At 42.5% G+C, this 20,975-nt stretch overlaps 2 protein-coding genes and 3 non-coding genes across 5 annotated transcripts in view; all 5 read left to right on the top strand.

Annotated features, from left to right (window-relative positions):
* Nucleotides 1-11,235: 11,235 nt before the first annotated feature.
* rpl10 (ribosomal protein L10) lies at nt 11,236-15,347 on the top strand. The gene is made up of 6 exons (XM_068598501.1): nt 11,236-11,379; nt 12,004-12,062; nt 12,611-12,718; nt 14,328-14,466; nt 14,675-14,837; nt 15,153-15,347. The coding sequence occupies exons 1-6, from the start codon at nt 11,357-11,359 to the stop codon at nt 15,306-15,308; spliced, it is 648 nt and encodes a 215-aa protein (XP_068454602.1). The 5' UTR covers nt 11,236-11,356; the 3' UTR covers nt 15,309-15,347.
* Nucleotides 12,242-12,375, top strand: LOC137801229 (small nucleolar RNA SNORA70). Its single transcript, XR_011079697.1, has one exon. It is a non-coding gene; the product is annotated as a small nucleolar RNA SNORA70 (small nucleolar RNA).
* LOC137801230 (small nucleolar RNA SNORA70) lies at nt 13,826-13,959 on the top strand. The gene has a single exon (XR_011079698.1). It is a non-coding gene; the product is annotated as a small nucleolar RNA SNORA70 (small nucleolar RNA).
* Nucleotides 14,935-15,068, top strand: LOC137801239 (small nucleolar RNA SNORA70). The gene has a single exon (XR_011079706.1). It is a non-coding gene; the product is annotated as a small nucleolar RNA SNORA70 (small nucleolar RNA).
* Nucleotides 15,348-18,441: 3,094 nt separating the features above from the next.
* The window catches only part of dnase1l1 (deoxyribonuclease I-like 1), a 4,033-nt gene continuing 1,499 nt past the window's right edge, over nt 18,442-20,975 (top strand). The window contains exons 1-7 of the mRNA XM_068597883.1: nt 18,442-18,504; nt 19,147-19,308; nt 19,786-19,874; nt 20,006-20,095; nt 20,185-20,297; nt 20,387-20,499; nt 20,654-20,811. Of these exons, the coding sequence (XP_068453984.1) occupies nt 19,156-19,308; nt 19,786-19,874; nt 20,006-20,095; nt 20,185-20,297; nt 20,387-20,499; nt 20,654-20,811 (716 nt within the window). The 5' untranslated portion in view covers nt 18,442-18,504; nt 19,147-19,155. The remainder of the gene's footprint in view (nt 18,505-19,146; nt 19,309-19,785; nt 19,875-20,005; nt 20,096-20,184; nt 20,298-20,386; nt 20,500-20,653; nt 20,812-20,975) is intronic.

The raw sequence follows: 20,975 nt of genomic DNA, 5'->3' as shown, positions 1-20,975 counted from the left end.
TCTCCCAGATCTGCAGTTCCTGTTGGGTAATGAGTACATGGGGTCCGAGGCAGCATGAGACGTGTCTGTGCTCATGCAATCAACACATGCACACAGAGTTACAGTAAACGTAGAAGAGCTGCTCTGTAACTATGCGAGTGTGTGCGTGGATATTGCAATGAGACAGTGGCGTTGAGCATCAATACAACACTCAGTCTTTAAAAGGAGACCTGACTGAGCGGAATGAATCAGAACACAGGAATCTAAGGGTAGTAGCCACTGGCCATGTTGGAAAGACACACAGACTCACACACAAGCGCGCACGCACACACAAAATCCCACAGTGATTACTGATGTGAGTCCAGCTCCGAGGAGAGTGGTCTCTCTGACTGAATCCCCTCTGAAGTTCAGTCCTTACTCTGCTCTATAAAGCCTCTTAATCCCCTCCACCCTTCTGTTAATATCGGTCGGAGGCATTTAACAACCCAGGAACGCACATACACGAGTCAATTTAAACACTCTGCCTTCTCCATTTACAAACACAGCCTTTTAAGGCAAGCTCTCTCTTCCTCTGTCTTTGCCTCCTCTGGTCGACTCTGTTTCTGTCTCCTTCAGCCGGCCTGCACACACACACACACACACACACACACACACACACACACACACACACACACACACACATACACGTACACACCCTTCCCAGTTTCTTCTTCTGTTTCTCTGGCTCTTTCCACAGAGGACACACTCTCTCTGGGCCTCACCGGGCCTCCCTCTGGGTTCTCTCTCTGGGTCTCTCTGGGTCTCCCTCTGAGTCTGTCTCTGGGCCTCTCTGGGCCTCTCTGGGCCTCTCTCTGGGTCTCCCTCTGAGTCTGTCTCTGGGCCTCTCTGGGTCTCTCTGGGCCTCTCTGGGTCTCTCTGGGTCTCTCTCTGGGTCTCTCTCTGGTCCTCTCTCTGGGTCTCTCTCTGGGCCTCTCTGGGCCTCTCTGGGTCTCTCTCTGGGCCTCTCTGGGCCTCTCTGGGTCTCTCTCTGGGCCTCTCTGGGTCTCCCTCTGAGTCTGTCTCTGGGTCTCTCTGGTCCTCTCTCTGGGCCTCTCTCTGGGCCTCTCTGGGCCTCTCTGGGCCTCTCTCTGGGCCTCTCTGGGCCTCTCTGGGCCTCTCTGGGCCTCTCTGGGCCTCTCTGGGTCTCTCTCTGGGCCTCTCTGGGCCTCTCTGGGCCTCTCTCTGGTCCTCCCTCTGGTCCTCCCTCTGGGCCTCTCTCTCTGGGGCTTCTACTCCTCTGACCCCATCGAAACAGAGAGTGAACTGGAGTGAGAGTGGCAGCAAACAGTCCAAACACGCCTCGTGAGGAGAAGAGCAAACCAACAGAGGCTTGCAACGTTACGAATAGATGGACTGATGACATCTGTGTTTTCGTCTTGAGTTCAGCGTGAACACCGCTGTATGGTGGGCTGCTCTGTTGCAGGGTGGATGTTAAAATCATTAGATTAGGGCACGAGAATGCTTTCTAACTTTGGGGCTGAAAAAGATGTTTGTAGTTTGGTGGCTTCTTGGTATTAGTGTGCGTGCGTGCGTGTGTGCGTGCGTGTGTGTGCGTGTGTGTGTGTGGTACAGAGTTGGAGTGATGGGCTCCAGTAGTTTTGTCCATATAAGGGAGCAGGAATGTAGAGAGAGAGCAGCTATGAATGACTGATCCCCCACAACCCCCCTGGCTTCCTCCCCTGAATCTAGTTTTCTTGAGCTACATCTTCCAGATCACTGTCTCTGCTTTCATCTGTTTATCAATGTGAATGTCTGTCTAGTGTGTGTGTATACACACGCTGTGTATTTCACTTATGCATATAGGGTGTACTACTAAACAGACACACACACACACACACACTCAGACACACACACGTCTCTCAGCGGGGTCATGATGATGTCATAGGGATTAAACAGAGTAATGTTTCAGAAGCTGTCATCATGACATCATCATGACCTCAATGGCTTGGTGACTTATCAGTTACCTCTGTGTGTGTGTGTGTGTGTGTGTGTGTGTGTGTGTGCATGTGTGTGTGTGTGTGTGTGTGTATGTGAGAGAAAGAGAGAGGCTGCTCTTGCTTACTCAGGGGACACTGTGTGAATTATAAGCATTACATCACTGCTGCAGAAAGCCCACAGGTACACACTCATGAACACATCACATCTGTGGGACTCATTTTCTGTGTGTGTGTGTGTGTGTGTGTGTGTGTGTGTGTGTGTTTTCGCAGTCAGTCATCTGCTCCTGCATGTTAGGTGACGGCTGTCGGCTATACCTGCATCTGGACTGAATTCACTGAAATCAGATGTTAAAGGAAACAAGCAGTGATGTCACCCCAGACAACTGAGCGCGTGTTACAGCAAGATGCATTAGCAAGAGTGTGTATGTGTGTGTGTGTGTGTGTGTGTGTGTGTGTGTTTTGCAGTGGTGTATAGTAACAAAGTAGAAATACTTTGTTACTGTACTTAAGCAGTTTCATATCTATACTCTACCTTACGATTTATATTTCTGTTGACTTTTTTTGTACTTCACTACATTTTGCAAAGAGAACTGGTACTTTTACTCTGATACATTTCCCCTGAAACCTTCGTTACTCGCTACAAATTAAAATCCATCTTTAGAAGAAAAGAAAACATTAGGGACTGTGGACACCAAGCAGATCTGGATAATCACAATATTAGGCATTTGCCCTCTAGTCCAATGGTCCCAAACCTTGATGCGCCACGGACCGGTTACGTGTAAGACAATATCTTCACGGACCGGGTCTCATCGTGTGTTTGTTACGTTCAGTCTACTCTGTGACTTAAACCTTTATGTCCAGTCTACTGCTTAACTTACAACCCGCTGCACTAAGATAGGATGTTGAAATGGAAGCAGGGTTTTTGTGCTTTTTTGGTGATCTCAGGATACTCCGCCTTGGTTTTAATGCAGAACACCAGCAGAGTTGAAACAGACTTAAGTTTCATTTTTGGGGAAACGTAGACTTAACCTCCTGACATGTGTCGAGATGTTCAGTCTGAGGTTACGCACAGATGAATATATCCAGTCATTTTTCAAAATAAAACATATTTCTTTTTTTTCTCCATTCATTCTTTCTGTGTGGCCCGGTACCAAGAGACCCACGTACCCAATATTGCTTTTTGGAGAATTATGATGATAAGTTAATAGTAGATGTAAAAGTATACTTATGCACAATATATTATTTTGAACATTGTTGCTCCTGGATGGATCACCCGGTGCATTTACATGATGGTATCAATTCGAATCTTGCTTCAGTCGGACCATGCTATCTTTCGGGGCAACTGCTATTATCCTAATATACATGGCAGTGAATAAATCGAATCATTGGCCGAAAGCATGTCATATCCGATACGATAGGTGGCGCTGTTTTCATTACATGTAGTGGTGATACAGCCATCTCCGCTTGACCTCTTCACTCTTCATAATGGAGAGAACCCCGCGGCCTTCGGTGGTTGTTGGGGAGCTAGCGGAGAGCAAACGGGGAACTAGCAGCAGCGCTAGCTGGCTACAGCAGGGAGCTAGCGGGGACACCCACCGAAGGTAGTATCGTATTGTAACCCGACTTTTAGGCTCCCTGGCAGTGACAACTTATAGTCCCTTTCGACTTCCAGGTCACGACCTGGGAGGGAGGGAGGAGGGCGCCGGGATCTCAAGCATGTGCAAAGACGCATACTCCAGTTCCTAATCCAATCTACCGTTTAAATGCCGCAATATATGTAAGAAAGTTATGTAAAAACTTCCTAAAAACGAGTGGATTCAAGGCTATGAATTGTCATTCATGATCCCTGGAGGATGAATCATGCTGCTGAGTCCCATGTGTGGTTTTACGCCTCGTGTTGGATGTGTTGCCACAAATAATGTTTAGACATTTTTATGCTCTTAATAACTTTGGTGACCTTTAACTTCTTTCTTTGGCCATAACTCACAAGATCATAACTAGTGTGTCTAATATTTTGATTTGTAACTCATTTAAGTTACAAATCAAAACCCAAACTTGCAAAATATCCCATTCCCACCAGCTGCATGTGTTTAGTGCGACTTTTATGTTTAAAATCAGCGTGTTGACATTGTCAACGTGAGCATATCAGCACGCTGACATTAGACTTCAGAGTTCAACCTGAGAAATTATGATCTCATTCAACAAAACTGCATTGTCAGTAACATTTCCAGGGAAACATCCTGGATTACGTTTCGTTGTTGTTGTTGAAGGGTGGAGGTCGACTTTCACCTGGGACACCACTGTTCATGTTGTGGGTGAAATTAAAAGTCAATATTGACTCATTTCAATTCATTTTTGCAACTTTATTAACATCACAAACATAACAATCTTAAACCAAACTATGCCGTTTTCATAAAACACAACCAAGTAGTATTGTGCTGTTTTTGTTTTGTTTCAATTTACTCTCGTGTTTAAATAAAACAAGAATTGTTGAAGTGAATAGATTGATAATTAGTATTGTAGCTAGTTGATTTCCTGTGAGACCCATAACCTCTATTTATACTCTCTCTCTCTCTCTCTCTCTCTCTCTCTCTCTCTCTCTCTCTCTCTCTCTCTCTCTCTCTCTCTCTCTCTCCCTCCCTCTCTTTTCTTTCTCTCTCACACACACACACACACACTTACACAGCCAGACTGATTGGAGGGCTGCTCCTGCTTGAACCGCATGACATCATATGATCTCATTACTGAGGCAGTTGAGCCTGACGCACAGACTTGCAGAGACATGAGAGAGGGAGATCGAAGTACTGCAGTATTATTTGATTTAAGATACAATACATAATCAATATAATACATTTTCTAGACACTGTAAGTGATTGTGTCTTTGTCTTGACCATCTTGTGTTCGCCGTCCATCTCCTGTCTTTGCTTTGGCAACAAATGAATGCAGCAAAATTGAGTGGGGGGTGGACACATGTCGACAGAACTCAGAAAACATAGTTGGGTTCTCAGACAAGCTTCCTATCTATCTCTTATTAACGTTGTGCACTGCTAAATCTATGAGAAAGCATACCAAGGCAGATGTTTCCTCCAGATATCTTTTTATGGATATTTCAAGTTTGGTGTAAACCTGGTGGCCCCCCATGATAATGGCTGAGGTCAGGTCACCACAGTGAAGTGATGTGTGCAGGAGACTCAGAGAACAAACACAACAAATCACAAGGAATAAGTCAGACTCACTTGCTTTTCTTTTCCACTGTTTTTTACTTCCTTATCAACAGTATGTGCGTCAGATGCCAACCCAGCAAAAAAGATCCGCTTGTTGCACAAGACACGCCGCACAAGACACGCCGCACAAGACACGCCGCAGCTCAAAGAGAGAGAGAGCCGCGTGCCATCCTTCATCCTCTAAATTCTGTCTCATGACTTGATGAGCAGCTAATTCTGATTATGTGCTTCTCCTGCTTTGAAGAATGGAAAAAAAAAACAGCATAAAAAATGCAAAACATCTTAAAACGTCCACATGCTCACACACTGTGATTGACAGGCCTGGACTTATGGCAGTATTAATAAGGTTGGCATTATTCTCTATGTTTCCAATTGTCCTACAGAAAGACCAAAACCCAAACTGTGTTAATCTGTCTCTTAATACTTCCCAGATCTCCCATCTAAAGCTCACTGGTTCTTCTTTAAAAACGCTTTGCGAATATATAGTTTATTTTTTGGAAACATTATTCAAATAATATTCATCCATCCATCCATCAATCCACCCACCCAACCATCCATTCAGCCATCCAACCATCTATGAATAGTTTATTTCAGTATTAGACCATATTGAAAGGATCTATATTGAAAGAAACTTCATAAAAACTGGGTTGAAAGGAGCCCACGCTGCCCTCATGTTGTTGGAGGTGTGTTGTCTGGTAACTATGAAGCTGGACTGTTAGCTGAGACGTTTCTCTCAACAAAATGACTGAAATGTAAACAGAGACCAAACCTGGCCGGAGTCTGTTGCACAATTCCAAACAAGAATACTTTGCTGTAGGTGATCACAATTTAATTTCTATATGTGGAGACACACATACAGACATACTGAACACACATTTATGCTTGACATTAAATGTGTGAGCAGTACTTTATGATCCCACTAATCTCTCCATGCGTTCTCTTTCACTGTTCATGTAGCACTAAAGACACCATCCTCTTGTTTTATTTTCTGTCCTTTGCTTAGTGGACGAAACCGTGCTGTTTTTAGGTGGCATGGACGCCCTCATGTGAACTTCATTAAATACACACACAGGCGCCACCCACACACACTCAGAGATAACATGCACCTCCCAAACACACTTCCGTTTTAAGAGTAACACACAGGGTGTTGGGCACCACGCCCTCATCTGTCACACTGGTCAGTGGAGCAAGTGTGTGTTTGTGTGAGGGTGTGGTTGTGGCAGTGGGAGCCGCTCAATGTTTATGATTTGTTGTATTTCTCCATTTAGGTTGTCAAGAGACAAGGGCGTGGGTTTGCGAAGGGTCCACAGAGACGAGTCACGACCAAAGTTTGGGAAAGACACAATTGTCACCACCAATACGAAAAAAATATATTTTGCACAATATATTTGAAAACTCATTTGTATTATTATCTATACTACGTTCGTCACCCACAAGAATAAAAATATATTTCCACGCCTTCCAGACAAGATACTGTCATTTAATTGGCTGAAGTGGGGAGACAGACAGAAACACTAAGTGAATCTTGAGCTGGCAGTAGTCTGACATGATAAGCTACTAAAATGCGCCAGGAAATAACAGAGCCTCGTATTAGTATTTTGTTTGGTCTCAGCATTGATATTGTTGACCCTTTTGTGCTTTGTCGATAGGAAAATGCCACCAAAAAAGAAAAGAGATATCTGACGTTTTTTTTCACCACGTAAGTATCTATCAAGAAGCCCAGGTCGTTGTTAGTTAGCTAGTAGCAGGCTAACTACCCACACAGTGCAAACCTGCATTATTTTAAAATGCATTCAGGGAACTCAGAAATCCAGTGAAGAAGTAGCGCAGGTTGAGGAATCTGACCTTAGGTCAGTGTTGCACCCTTAAAACAAATTGTCCACAAACGCGTCCTTCTTCGGTTTGCAACTGTTATTAAAACACGTGCCAGTTTAAACACAAGCACAAGTTTTGGTCTTCAGCCTGCATACTGCATGTCTTCCTACGCCTCTCTTAAGCCTAGTTGATGGTTCTGCGTCACGTTGACGCCGCGTCACGTCGACGTGACGCAGCCGTTGAGCATTCGAAGTTCTGCGTCGCTCTGCAATTCACTGCCATGCCGCCAGGGGGGTGTGGCGGTGTGGTTTTGAGGTTTTGGGGTTATAGAGTCGGAGCTCATCAAAATTGAAGAGCAAATGCTCATATTGCAAATGTTGAAGCGCAGGCGACAGAGAAGACGATCGAGGAGGTGATCTGTACGATCACTAAAAAAAAAAGCAACTGCCGGAAATTACGTTCTTAGCGGACCAATCACAGCGCTTGCGGTCCGCGTCAACGCGACGCGTAGTTCAGTCGGCAAATAGTGATATATATTATAATAGAAGTTATGAAATAATGTATTAGTTAAACACTTTGGACAGCAGTCTAGTGTCACATGACAGGAACATTGTGTTTGTACCTTAGAGACGATTCAAAATATGAGAGAAGTGGTGGATGTGGCAAGTTCTCCTGAAACAGGAGTAGCAGCCGGACCCAATCTGTTCACCAGTGGTTCCTGCATGAGGCTTAATGTTTTGTACTTTTTTTTCTCATTAATGCACTGGCTCTCAATCGCAGGACCAAAGCCGCTTGTAAATCATCGAAAACATTGTTTACTGAATGCTTCAAATTCAAAACATCCAGAACCATAAGGGGCCAATACAAAGTGTTGTGTTGCCAATGTGTAGTGTTTGTGAGGAACCAAAGCTCTTTCAAGTCCATAAGCCAAACTAAGCTAACAGTCTCATAGTTAGCTTGCTGTTTAGCTTACAGACACAACAGTAGTATAGATCCTCTCATTTAACTTTCGGCAAAGAGGCGGATAATTGTATTTTCCAAAATGTCCAAACACATTATTTATCACTACCTTCTTGGTGTGTGTTAGAGAAGGAAACAAACTCATTTATACGAGTGAGTGCTGCAGACCTGGATTTAGATAGAAGAATAGTCCTGCTTTTAGCTCATGTCAGGAAAAAGTAGAAGGCTATTTTTCTTGCAGTGTGTGTGTGTGTGTGTGTGTGTGTGTGTGTGTGTGTGTGTGTGTGTGTGTGTGTGTGTGTGTGTGTGTGTGTGTGTGTGTGTCATTGGTCACCAGAAACAGGCCCATGCTGCAGGACCATTTTTGGTCCTTGCTCCTTTTCCATCGTCACACTGTCATCTTTGCCCTTCAGTGAGGTTTAGTCAGACACAGAAAAGTCTGGACGGGATTCAGACAGGAAGGAAGGACTGGACAAGATAGGGAGGAGGAGCAAAGCTGGTGACCTTCACATAAAGGGATCCCAATCATAATCCAGAGGCTTATTGTGACTGAGATATCTGCGCTGCCACTCACCAAGGAGTGGCAGCGCCACTTCCTAATCAGGGTTTAGGTGAACTGACTGTGTTTGCGCAAACATATCATTTATTCATTTGTAGACTTGTAGATGAAGTACCTTTAATCATGCCCTTTCCAGATGTAAAAGTGTGTGAGAGCAGCAACCTCTTTCACAAGCTAAATTCAAAGATGACGTTGATATACACATATAATCCTCATAATCCTCCCGGGGCCCCAATGATGTTTCACAATCCTTGGTATGCTGAGTGATGTCGGAGCGGACGTCTGAACAAGGTCAGGATTCCTCACATTCCCCAGTGAGAGAGCAACATTTGTTCTGCATTATCAAGAGTTTTGATATGAGCTCATTGTTCGTTTTTAGAATTAGCAAAGTAGGGCACGGAGGGTTCGTATCTATATGTGTTGCAATAGGGACATCTAGAGGCCATTTTGAAAAACCAGGCAAATGCGAAGATGCAGAGATGCAAATTTGCTTCACCACTGGAAGCAAATGTTTTTGGCACATTTGTGACCTGCGTTTATTTTACTGTTATGTTCTCAGTTGAGCAACAGAAAGAATAACTGTATACTCTGAAAAACTGAACTGAACTGGGAAATATGAAAATTACTTATTGCTTTTATATAAAGTTAATCAATTGCTGGTCTTGAACATACATCTTAAAGGTAAGCAACAAACTGAACATGGACAAAAAATGCAGTGGCTTGTACCTCAAAGGGACCCGTACTACTGAACAGTACCTGTGCAGAAAAGAAAAGAAAACAGATGGATATACTATATATGTATGTTTGTTAACTTTTTGTTGCTCCATAGTGCTATTATATTGTTCTGATAACATTACCTCAAAATAAAAGCGTGCAATACACTAGTTTTTACTTCATTATTGAATTTAGCACATAATGCGATTAATCACAGAAAAATCCTGCAATTAATCAGTTAAATCTTTTCAACTTTGACCCAGCCCTAAATATTATGTCATTAAATTATTTTTAAACTATTATTTTTCACATGGACAAACAGATGGACATACTACATCGTGGTATGTCACAGTACTACAAAGTAATACCTCACAGTACTACTAGTAACTCCATCTGTGCTTTTATAAATAATAATAGAATCGGCGATTTGCGCATGCGCAAGCATAACCTATTAATGACGTACGGTGAACATTTAAAATCAGCGTTTCCTCTTGCAATATGCCCCAGTTTGACAAATGGTGACTTAAAGGGAACATGGTGTTCATTTATTGTATTAACAACCACAAAGTGTGCATGCTTTGTCACTGCAGTGTATTTTTGGGGCTTTTGGAATAATATTTCCAGAGTCTCTCGATATACAAAGTCAGAAACGTCCATTTATGGAGTTCCACAGGCTGCAAAGTAAACTACAGCAAGGAGTTTAGCTCATAATAAACTACACCAAGGAGTTTAGCTCATAATAAACTACACCAAGGAGATTAGCTCATAGTAAACTACACCAAGGAGTTTAGCTCATAATAAACTACACCAAGGCATTTAGCTCATAGCTGAGAGGTTTAGCTCAATTTGGCTATCTGCTTAAATGTAGGTTTACTTGAGGCAAATGAAAGGGAATACTGTAGTGGGCTATGTTAACACTAAGCTAGCTGGTTTTTGTGTGTATTTTTGTATATGCCTCGAATGCTTCCTGGATCTAGTCCGATGGTCTCTGTACATTACAATCCTTGTTTAACTTGATTATAGTGAATGTGTTTGCTGCCTTCCATTTCAGCCCATTATACAATATTTATCATTCGATAATCAAGATGTACTCGACATTTTTTTTCTTCTTTTTTTTTCCATTGAATGGTATATTTGACACTGAAGTAGTTCATCTTTGTCTCAGTGATAGTGATCAAACAAGCATAGACTATCACTGGTTTGTAAAAACTACACTGACAACTAAATAGATGTAAATGTTGTTCAAAATCTTATAAAGTAAACAACTCAAAAGTTGACACTGTCAGGTCCATTCTCTACCCATTGTGTGCAGCCCCTTTAAGAAGATTTGGGAGTGACACAGATATGAAAGCTAGTTAATCTGTCTTTCCTCTACAAGCAGGAAAATTATTTCTCACTCTTATTTCAGAAAAGTTCATATTTATGTTGTCAAATTTCACTACGACCCTGAAATTCTGTTTCTTGTGTTATCATATACTAAATGCAAGCAAAACTACAGTGCATAATCACACTCTTTCTGATTGAACAATCTATGAACTGTCTGAAATGATGGATATCCACAGCCCCCCTTTTCTTTCAATCCCTAAAACGCCCTTATGTTTAACTGAGGCCTAATATTTCATAATTGTGTTGTATTATTCTGTTTATCTTCTATTTGTCCAAACAAGGAATCAATCAGTTGGTCTTCATTTTGTAATGTATAGCAAAAGTCACGGTTGAAGTTTTAGCTTAAAGTGAATGTCGGGAAGACGCCAGGTCTCGCAAAGTGTGGTCCTTTAAAACTACATCACCCAGCATTCAGATGAATTTGTATTTTGCATGACAATTGTTTTACAACGATAATTTTGTTTATACATATTTGTTATACAAACGCTTTTATATTGCCAAAATACCGACCAAAACCCAAAAGACTACGTAAATAAATATTAAATATATTTTCCCCAGGCAAGCTTATCCATAAGAGGAAGCGGAAGTCAGCTCGTCTTTCTTTCCGCCATTAGGTGAGTACGTGGTGGGAGCGTGTTTTCTTCTGCTCTCCGTAAATTAGGCGGATTTAAAGTTGTAAACGAGACATATCCGCCCCGATTCAAGTAAATAACACATATTGTATTTCATTATAGATCGCAACCATGGGCCGCCGACCAGCCCGCTGGTAAGTTGTGTCCTCCATCGTTTTGAGAACAGTTTAGTCGCGCTTGAGGAAAATGGCAGCGGCTCCGGCTCGCACCATGTGCACGGTGCTAACACTCCGACTAGCATCGTGGTCTCAATGGGAGCGTTGTGTCATTGTAGGATTGGATATCACGCGTCTGTTACATATCATTTATTGTAGTTAATGCTCGTCTTTATCCACAATGTCAGTCATTTCAGCTTCTACTCGGCGCCATCTTTTTCTCGGCGACTTTTGCTAACGTCAGTTAGCATAATGCTAGCGCGAGCACCCTGAGCCCAAACCTAGCCACTTAAATGGAGCTCTGTATGACATTTAACTTGAGTTACTAGCACATTGCAATGCAAACATGATTGTCTGTTTTCGTCGGAAGCAGGTCAATAGTTAATGTTTCTCCGTCACACATCTAAGCATAGATGTGCATTAATCTTTAAATGGGCCCTTGCTATTGCTGGATGTAGCCAGCTGTTTTCAGCAATTCCTGAAAATGTAACTACGTTTCCAGAATTTACAAAGTATTACTAACGATACAAACCATTTGATTTAATAAGTAGCTGAAGTCTGTCTTGTATGCATACATGGTAACATTGAACACTGTCTCCATAGCTACCGCTACTGCAAGAACAAGCCGTACCCAAAGTCTCGCTTCTGCAGGGGAGTGCCAGGTAAGATGTGCTTCTGTTGGGACAATGGGTGAAGGCCTGCTTTAGCACTTCACTTACTGAATTCGTTAGTCCAGTTCTTATCGATTCGAAAAGGGCTACTGCCTGGTTGAGCCTTGAATTTAGCACACATTATCTTGATTACAGAGTAATCGTGTTGCAAAAGTATGTAATTGATAACCCTGCAGCTTATTAAGCCGACTAGTCTCACTGAAGTGTGCTTCTGGTGTGCAAAGGCTGCAGACAGTGACTCTGTGGTTTGTGTATGTCCTCAGCTGGGAGGTGTTGAGTGCTTTAAGGGACCACAGAGACAACTGCCCCATAGTGGCCTTTTCACAGGCTTTTCACAAGCTCGTCCTGTAATTTAACTGAAGTCAAGACAAAGCGGAATCGATATCCATAGATAGGTGGTGATGGATAATCCACTGCCTCCCCTTGTGTGTGATGCAAGTCACACTGGTATAGATGTTATGTTAAAGTTATTCTATCAAATGTGCTTGTGATGGCCTCACTTCAAAGCTGTTACGACCTGTTTTTTCCTTTGTGTGCAGATCCCAAGATCAGGATCTTTGACTTGGGCAGGAAGAAGGCCAAGGTAGATGAGTTCCCCCTGTGTGGCCACATGGTCTCTGATGAGTACGAGCAGCTGTCTTCTGAAGGTATGGAGCCATGACATGACACAATGTACATGTGAGATTGAGGGGTTTATATTGTGGGCAATGAGCTTCTATGTAGAAACGCTGTGAACATCTCTCCAAAGCACAGCGCATGGTAAAGGAAGCAGGTTTGATGGTAGAACTTTACAAGCTGAAAGTGTGAATAATGGAAGTTGCATTACTAGATTAAATGTAAGTCAGTGCTGTCTGCTAACCTGGTAGGTCTTATGATATTGGTCATTTGTAAGCAGAAAGGGAGATTTCATCATCTGAGTTGTAGCTTTTGGCTGCTCGTCTTGTAAATCAGACTTCCACAGAGAAACATCGCCGCCTGTCACACAGCTAGATCATCACTGGAAATATCCTGCACCAATGACCTGTAGAAGAGAGGGAACCCTGTTACACGTTTCATCCTTATTTCACCCTGAGCAGATCTGTAATTACTTGAAACCCCTGTGTGGGTGAACAAAGGTCTCAATATGATAAAAAACAGACCTCATTTTCCCTTCAGCCTCTGACATTGTAGACTTCTTTTTATACACATAAATGCATCCATTATAGTTATTTACTTGCATGTGTTTCGGTATGTATTTATAAAATGTTTACTTTTGTTTGTGTAAATGCATTTTTGACTGTGTACTTGAAATGTGTGTGCACATGTACTATGTCTGAGGGTGAACCTGGGAGATGCATTTGTGTATATTAATAGGGAGTGTTTGGGCATTAAGTTGGGAATCCGGTTAGTTGCGGCTGCAGAGTGATGTCATGCAGTCTGTCCAAATGCTCCAGTCAAGGTTTTAAGAAATAACTAGAGCTGCACTGATTGCAGACTTCTTGGCCAATTCTGTTAAAGTCTGACTTGTTAGAAAGACTCCAGGCTGAAGATTTTAATATCACTGTTCTGGGGAAAAAAACATTTGCTGTCCCGAAGTCAAAGTAAACATCAAAACATCCTAAAAGTGATCCCATTTACTTTGTCACCTGTAATTGTTTGCATGGAAACGACAAATTGAAATAAGGAAATGGGTAATTGTATTTTTAGGATTCGGGACAAGTCTTTTTTTGGATTACAAAGTAATCATATGTTGCAAAAGTGTGTAATTGATAACTCTGCAGCTTATTAAGCCGACTAGTCTCACTGAAGTGTGCTTCTGGTGTGCAAAGGCTGCAGACAGTGACTCTGTGGTTTGTGTATGTCCTCAGCTGGGAGGTGTTGAGTGCTTTAAGGGACCACAGAGACAAAACGTTATCGATATCCATAGATAGTTGGTGTTGGATAATCCAGTGCCTCTGTCTAGATGTGATAGTTAGTCCATCAATGTGCCTGTGATGGCATCACTTCAAAACTTTTACGACGGTTTTATACGCTTTGCCTTTTGGTTAAAACAGATTCTTGGCATTAGCAGTTTACACATTGTATGAGCTGCTTACAGATGGTCCTTGCTAATATCTACATTGCCTCTCTATGAATGACCAACAACATAATCCCTCAACATAAAGAGGGAGGTGCACAAAAGGAGAAAGTGATCATCCACTAATGCTGGACTAGTTCTTAACAAACGGTCTCAGTAAGAGCAGAAGGTGATTGTCATTTCTCCCCATCCTCTTGTAGCTCTGGAAGCCGCTCGTATCTGTGCCAACAAGTACATGGTGAAGACCTGCGGTAAGGATGGTTTCCACATCCGCATGCGTCTGCATCCCTTCCACGTGATCCGCATCAACAAAATGTTGTCCTGTGCTGGAGCTGATAGGTGAGTCTGACATCATTATCTGAGGCCAGGTCGCTTTCAACATGTGTTTTTAAATCACCAAGTCATTTACCGTTGAGGAATTGTTGCACTAGGCTGATTTGATGACTGATCTTATTGGAAGATAAAGGTTTTTGAGCCAAAGCAGGTCGTTTTTCAAAACATCTTAAGATAATTCATTTTATTGTTGCCTATCTGCTTTGATCCTCAGGCTCCAGACTGGAATGCGCGGTGCTTTCGGTAAACCCCTGGGCACCGTGGCCCGGGTGCACATTGGTCAGGTGATCATGTCCGTACGCACCAAGGCTCAGAACAAGGAGCACGTGGTGGAGGCTCTGCGCAGAGCCAAGTTCAAGTTCCCTGGACGCCAGAAGGTAAAGCAGCAACATCTCAACGCTGAAGCCGCCGGCTTCTATTTGTCTTTTTGTCAGTTGTGTTACCATGCATCCCAAAAGGTGTCATGACACAGCTCTGCAGCTTATTAAGCCGACTAGTCTCACTGAAGTGTGCTTCTGGTGTGCAAAGGCTGCAGACAGTGACTCTGTGGTTTGTGTATGTCCTCAGCTGGGAGGTGTTGAGTGCTTTAAGGGACCACAGAGACAACTGCCCTATAGTGGCCTTTTCACAAGCTCGTCCTGTAATTTAACTTACAGGTCTAAACTGACTTCTGTCGTTGTTCTCCCCCTCAGATCCATATTTCCAAGAAATACGGCTTCACAAAGTTCAACGCCTCTGAATTTGACGACATGATGGCTGAGAAGCGTCTGATCTCGGACGGCTGCGGGGTGAAGTACATCCCCAGCAGAGGCCCTCTGAAGGCCTGGAAGGCTCTGCACGCCAACTAGAGCGAACCAGACTACCAATAAAAGAGTGTTGATTACAAAGTGATGTCTTTTATTTGGACTTGACCTGCATTAGTGTGGTTAGTTAAGTACTCTTCCATGTAGCACACAGTGTACACTATGTACCGAGTGTGTGACTTTAGAGAGGGAATTGTTTCTCAAATTAAACACTGCTGTTGTGCTCTCACAGGAGACGACATCTCCACTGCTGGCAGTAATGAATCATTACTGTGAGATGAACAAATACACAATACCATGGTCTTCATCAGACCACAGTATAGCAGTACTATCATAATCCATAAAGTGCTCTGTTCACTGCAGCAACCGCCACTTCCGACCTTTTGAGGATGACAAGTGTCCAGAGCCCCGGTACCTGGTGTTCTGTGTGTTGCCACGTGTCAGCTTTTAGGCATTTATGCACTACAATTATTTCAGTTTTTAGAAAAGATTAGAACAAATTAACATATTAAAGACATGTAATTCAAAAGCTTTATCTCATAATACTTTGTGGTTAACATTTCAGATTCCACTATATGCTCACATCAAAGTAAAGCCTGACGTCTTATTCCTTCAAAACTCACGTTGACCTCTGGATTCTCCCTTATAGTCCCAACCCTGTGTGGAGGAAATGGGTATTATAGATCTATAAATAGAAACGTAAATGTAACTTCAAGTAGGCAGATTTAAACTTTTGGGGACACACAACGAAGCGGTTTATTTTTGTGAACAAGTGACTCACAACCCAAAGATGTTTGCTAAGTCTAAACTTTATTGATCACTGTTCTTTCCTTCAAGGCATATGTTTACAGTAAGTTAATACAAAAAGCACATTTCAGCCACTAGGACACACAGATGAAATGATTCGGTCCAGAAAGTGGTAATGTTTCTTCTCTGCAGCATGCTAACAAACTGGAAGTCGACTTCAAAAGTAACCATTTACATGCAGTATTTAAGCTGCTAACATGCACTACTACACAATGAACCTCTGGACGATGGACGCCGTCATTGCTGCCGACTCGAGGTTACAGAGCCAAGAAGCTTCCAACGTAAAAGATGTCTTCCGGATTTGGCAGCTTCCCTTTCACCTTCATCTGCTGTGTTCTGGTTGGGCATTTTTTGCTCATGAACATTGTGGGAAAATGCATCCTTTCAAAGACCGAACCAAAGTACAGTAATTATCTGTCACTACAGGAATCTAGCTGAGATGATTTGGTACAACAGTTGCCACAGATCCCTTAAAAAAAAAAAACGTGACACAATTCAGAACGGGCTTATCTACACACCACACGAGAAGACGGCATTTGGGCCTAAATGATTGTTCTTATAACCATTTGTGTTGGTTCACATCACCTTATATTATTTTGAAAAGCAGCCATTGAGAAGATATTTGTTCAATTAGATTACAATGAACAGAACAAGAACCACATTCAGGCCCCTCATGAGCTCCAAGAAGAACTAGTAAAACGGGTCATGAAATGAACAAGAACAACTTCAATCATCTAAACTTCCTTCTCAGGGAAGGATATAGTATCCTATGAAACGGGGGATAACATGTTGATGAGGGAAACAATGACATAGTCCCTAAAGTTCAACCTAAAGATATTTCAATGAGGAGAGACTTGTTTTAGAGTTTAACAATCATTTATTACAAATGCATATATTTGAATAGTGCAAAGTCTTTGGCGATTGGACTCCATCCTGAATTAAGATAAGTAAGACACTGCTGCTTATGGTGATGAAGAAGGGAGTTGCTGTGACCTGATGATGACGATGAGCAGGACTGATGCTGGCTGGAGGAAGGTCCCATCGGTTTGAGTTAAAATGACAACTGACAGCAGTCAAGTAACATTATACCTATACAATATAATGATTCATAAACCAGGTAAACACATTACATGACATATGACCATGAATCCTGTCTGATTCAGTTCTTCCTGCAGTAGAAGATACATATGAGTAACATATAGGTAACATATGAGTAACATGAGAAACATATAGGTAACATATAGGTAACATATGAGTGACATATGAGTAACATGAGAAACATATAGGTAACATATAGGTAACATATGAGCAACACGAGAAACATATAGGTAACATATGAGTAACATATAGGTAACATATGAGTAACATGAGAAACATATAGGTAACATATGAGTAACATATGAGCAACACGAGAAACATATAGGTAACATATGAGTAACATATAGGTAACATATGAGTGACATATGAGTAACATATAGGTAACATATGAGTAACATATGAGTAACATATAGGTAACATATGAGTAACATGAGAAACATATGAGTAACATGAGTAACATATAGGTAACATATGAGTAACATATAGGTAACATATGAGTAACATGAGTAACATATTAGTAACATATAGGTAACATATGAGTAACATATAGGTAACATATGAGTAACATATAGGTAACATATTAGTAACATATAGGTAACATATGAGTAACATATAGGTAACATATGAGTAACATGAGAAACATATGAGTAACATATAGGTAACATATGAGTAACATATAGGTAACATATGAGTAACATGAGAAACATATGAGTAACATATGAATAACATATGAGTAACATATCAGTAACATATAGGTAACATATGAGTAACATATAGGTAACATATGAGTAACATGAGAAACATATGAGTAACATATGAATAACATATGAGTAACATATCAGTAACATATGAGTAACATATAGGTAACATATGAGTAACATATGAGTAACATATGAGTAACATATGAGTAAGAGGGAATATCTAGAAGACTCCACCCTGTTTCTGAACCTCCTCCAGGAGGCGGAGCATCTGCAGTAAGTCCCGCTTTCCACCACAGTCGACTTACAAGAGTCACAACTGCTTTTGCTTGTGAGACCAGTGGAAAGTGAGCACGTCTGTGATGGTGAGAAAGAACCATGAAACATGCTGCTTGTTTTCACACTGAGGACAAAGAGGAGAAAGAGTTCTGAAACTAAACAGTTTTTACTGTCAAATGTTCATGTTTCTGAACACAACTGATCTTTTGGCTTATTTACTGAGGAAACTGTCAGCAAATAATCTATGTATCTGCAGTCAGATAGGTCCCTCCCACAGGAAGCGCAGAGGCCCTGAAGCTACTTCCAGTTGCAGCAAAGAGGAAGTGGAAGAAACAATCAAGTCCAGAAGTAAGACGCTGGTAAGTCGCTGCTTGACTTAAACCTGAAGGATACAAACCTCTACTGAATCTGAACTGTAACCTGAGACGTCTGTGTGTTAACAGTGTGTGTGTGTTTCAGACGAAGACAGAGAGAGAGAGAGAGAGTCTCACTGTGTTACTGTGTCACTGTGTTTACTGTGTTGCTGTGTTTACTGTGACTGTGTTTACTGTGTTTACTGTGTTTCCTGTGACTGTGTTTACTGTGTTTCCTGTGACTGTGTTTACTGCGTTCACCGAGTGGCCGGAGCTCAGCCGTGTCTTCACACTCAGACAGGAACAGCTTTACGTGTATGGATTGTGTAACGTTTAGTGCGTGCTGGGGCAGCTGTGATACCACACAGCGGAACGCTGTGGATATGACCATGACACCATGTTTGTTTTATTAATAACCTAAAGGGAGCGCAGCAGCGCTGCAGCCTCTGCTGCCCTTTGACCCTTCACACAGGTTTCTGTTTTCATAACGGTGGTACGAATGAAACATCTCGTATCTTTTTGCACGTGTCTGTGTGCTTCTCTTATCACAGTTCAGGCTACTTCTATGCTCAATAAATATGACGAGAAAGATCCTCAGTGATCCACTGTGTAAATGTCCTGACCACACACGTGTACTGTCTGTTGCAGCTCTGCGCCATGAGGTCCTCTTCCCTCCTCCTCTTCCTCACTTTCCTAGTGGGTGTGTGTGACGTTCAAGGAGCCCCAGACTTTCGAATCTGTGCCTTCAACCTCCAACACTTTGGGGACTCCAAGTCCCAGAAGAGCCATGTCATGCACACGCTCACCAGGGTAAGACAGAGACAGGCCCGTTAAAATGACTTCATCATTTAGCACACACAGGCTGTCAATACTAACCACAAAAAATACTATTTGTAAATGTTGCAGTGTGACAGGGCAAGTCTGGGGTATACACGCTGTAAAATAGAGCATATTTACACCTTCTCACTGTTATTATATATATATAATAACATAATATACTGTAGCATAACTCATTTGTTATATTCTATAAACACAATAGGTGCCAATAAAAAGGAGAACATATAAATGTATATTCCATCTGATTCCTAAAACAGATGTTGAGATGTTAAGTCAGGCACATTGGCAGCAAGGCTGAGTCAGCAGCGTATCCACCCGGGTTAGGTAGGCTCACTACATGCTATCCACACACAATAGCATAGCTAGTGTCCTCATACCCATAATGCAACATTCACTTCTGTACGTCACAGTGAATGTCACCTCTTTATTCTTCATTGATCCGTGTTCCAGATCATCGCTCGCTGTGACGTGTGTTTGCTTCAGGAAGTGAGAGACGCTCAGGGGAAAGCTTTACCGCGGCTGCTGAGCCGCCTTAACGGGTGATTATCACACACACACACACACACACACACACAGTCACATCACAGTGGATGTGACTGCACAGTGACATCCGTACAGTGAGACACAGAAACAACAGTGTTCAGAGTTGCATCACTTCTCTGTCTTTCAGGTACGACACTGAACACAGCTATCGAGCCGTGGCCAGTGAGAGACTGGGCAGGTCTTCCTCGTACCAGGAGCAGTATGTGTTTGTTTACCGGTGAGCACAACTCTTCACCAACATGTTGAGACAGCCTAAGTACTGGACGCGCTGGACTGTTTTAATGTGAAACATGTGAACATGTGCAGGACTGACACAGCGACTCTCACTGGCCAGTATCAGTACCCAGACGACCGACCGGGAGATGTCGACGCCTTCTCCAGAGAGCCTTTTGTTGTCCGCTTCAAAGCTCCCAGGACAGGTCAGTTCAGACCCTGGGGATTCCCCTCTAGAATAATGGCTCGGTGTCATCGCACAAACACCTTCTGCTGCATCCCCCTTCCTCTTCAGACATAAGGGAGTTTGTCCTCATACCTCAGCACACCACTCCAACCAACACCACTAAAGAGCTGGACGCGCTGTATGACGTCTTGGAAGATGTGAAGACCATGTGGAAAACTCAGGTAAAAGCTCGGAGTGGCTAATAGAACTGTGACACAATTTATCTTTGAGATAACACAGTTTCAAAGTGCAGCCAATGAGGATTTTGTAGCCTCACGACCAACGTTATTGTGTGTGTGTGTGTGTGTGTGTGTGTGTGTGTGTGTGAGAGAGTAGAATGTGATGCTTCTCGGGGACTTCAACGCTGACTGCGGCTACCTTGCTAAGAAGAACAGGAAGCACGTGCGCCTGATTACAACGCGGAGCCTCTATTGGCTCATTTCGGACAAAATCGACACCACTGTGCGGTCGAGCACCTCCTGCACCTACGACAGGTGAACTCACACCCCTTTTAGAGGTGCGACGTGTGGGATCTGGTCATCATTTTAGTCTAAAACATAACATATTTACATTTTCAGAAGAATGGGAAGAGTTTTCAGTCTTGACGTTACGTCAAAGACGTCGATGTTTTGTGTTGCGGAGGTAGCTCGTGAAAGGA

The sequence above is a fragment of the Clinocottus analis genome, unplaced genomic scaffold, assembly GCF_023055335.1.
Source record: "Clinocottus analis isolate CAN_PGR_092001 unplaced genomic scaffold, fCliAna1.0.p SCAF_4, whole genome shotgun sequence".
In the NCBI taxonomy this organism is placed as follows: Eukaryota; Metazoa; Chordata; class Actinopteri; order Perciformes; family Cottidae; genus Clinocottus; species Clinocottus analis.
This window is presented reverse-complemented; position numbering and strand designations above follow the sequence as displayed.

Bases quoted from the DNA above. Each gene is read 5' to 3' on its own strand.
- rpl10 (XM_068598501.1), top strand. From the start codon at position 11,357: ATGGGCCGCCGACCAGCCCGCTG. The intron at 11,380-12,003 runs GTAAGTTGTGTC...CTGTCTCCATAG, and splicing joins GGCCGCCGACCAGCCCGCTG to CTACCGCTACTGCAAGAACA. The intron at 14,467-14,674 runs GTGAGTCTGACA...TTTGATCCTCAG, and splicing joins TCCTGTGCTGGAGCTGATAG to GCTCCAGACTGGAATGCGCG.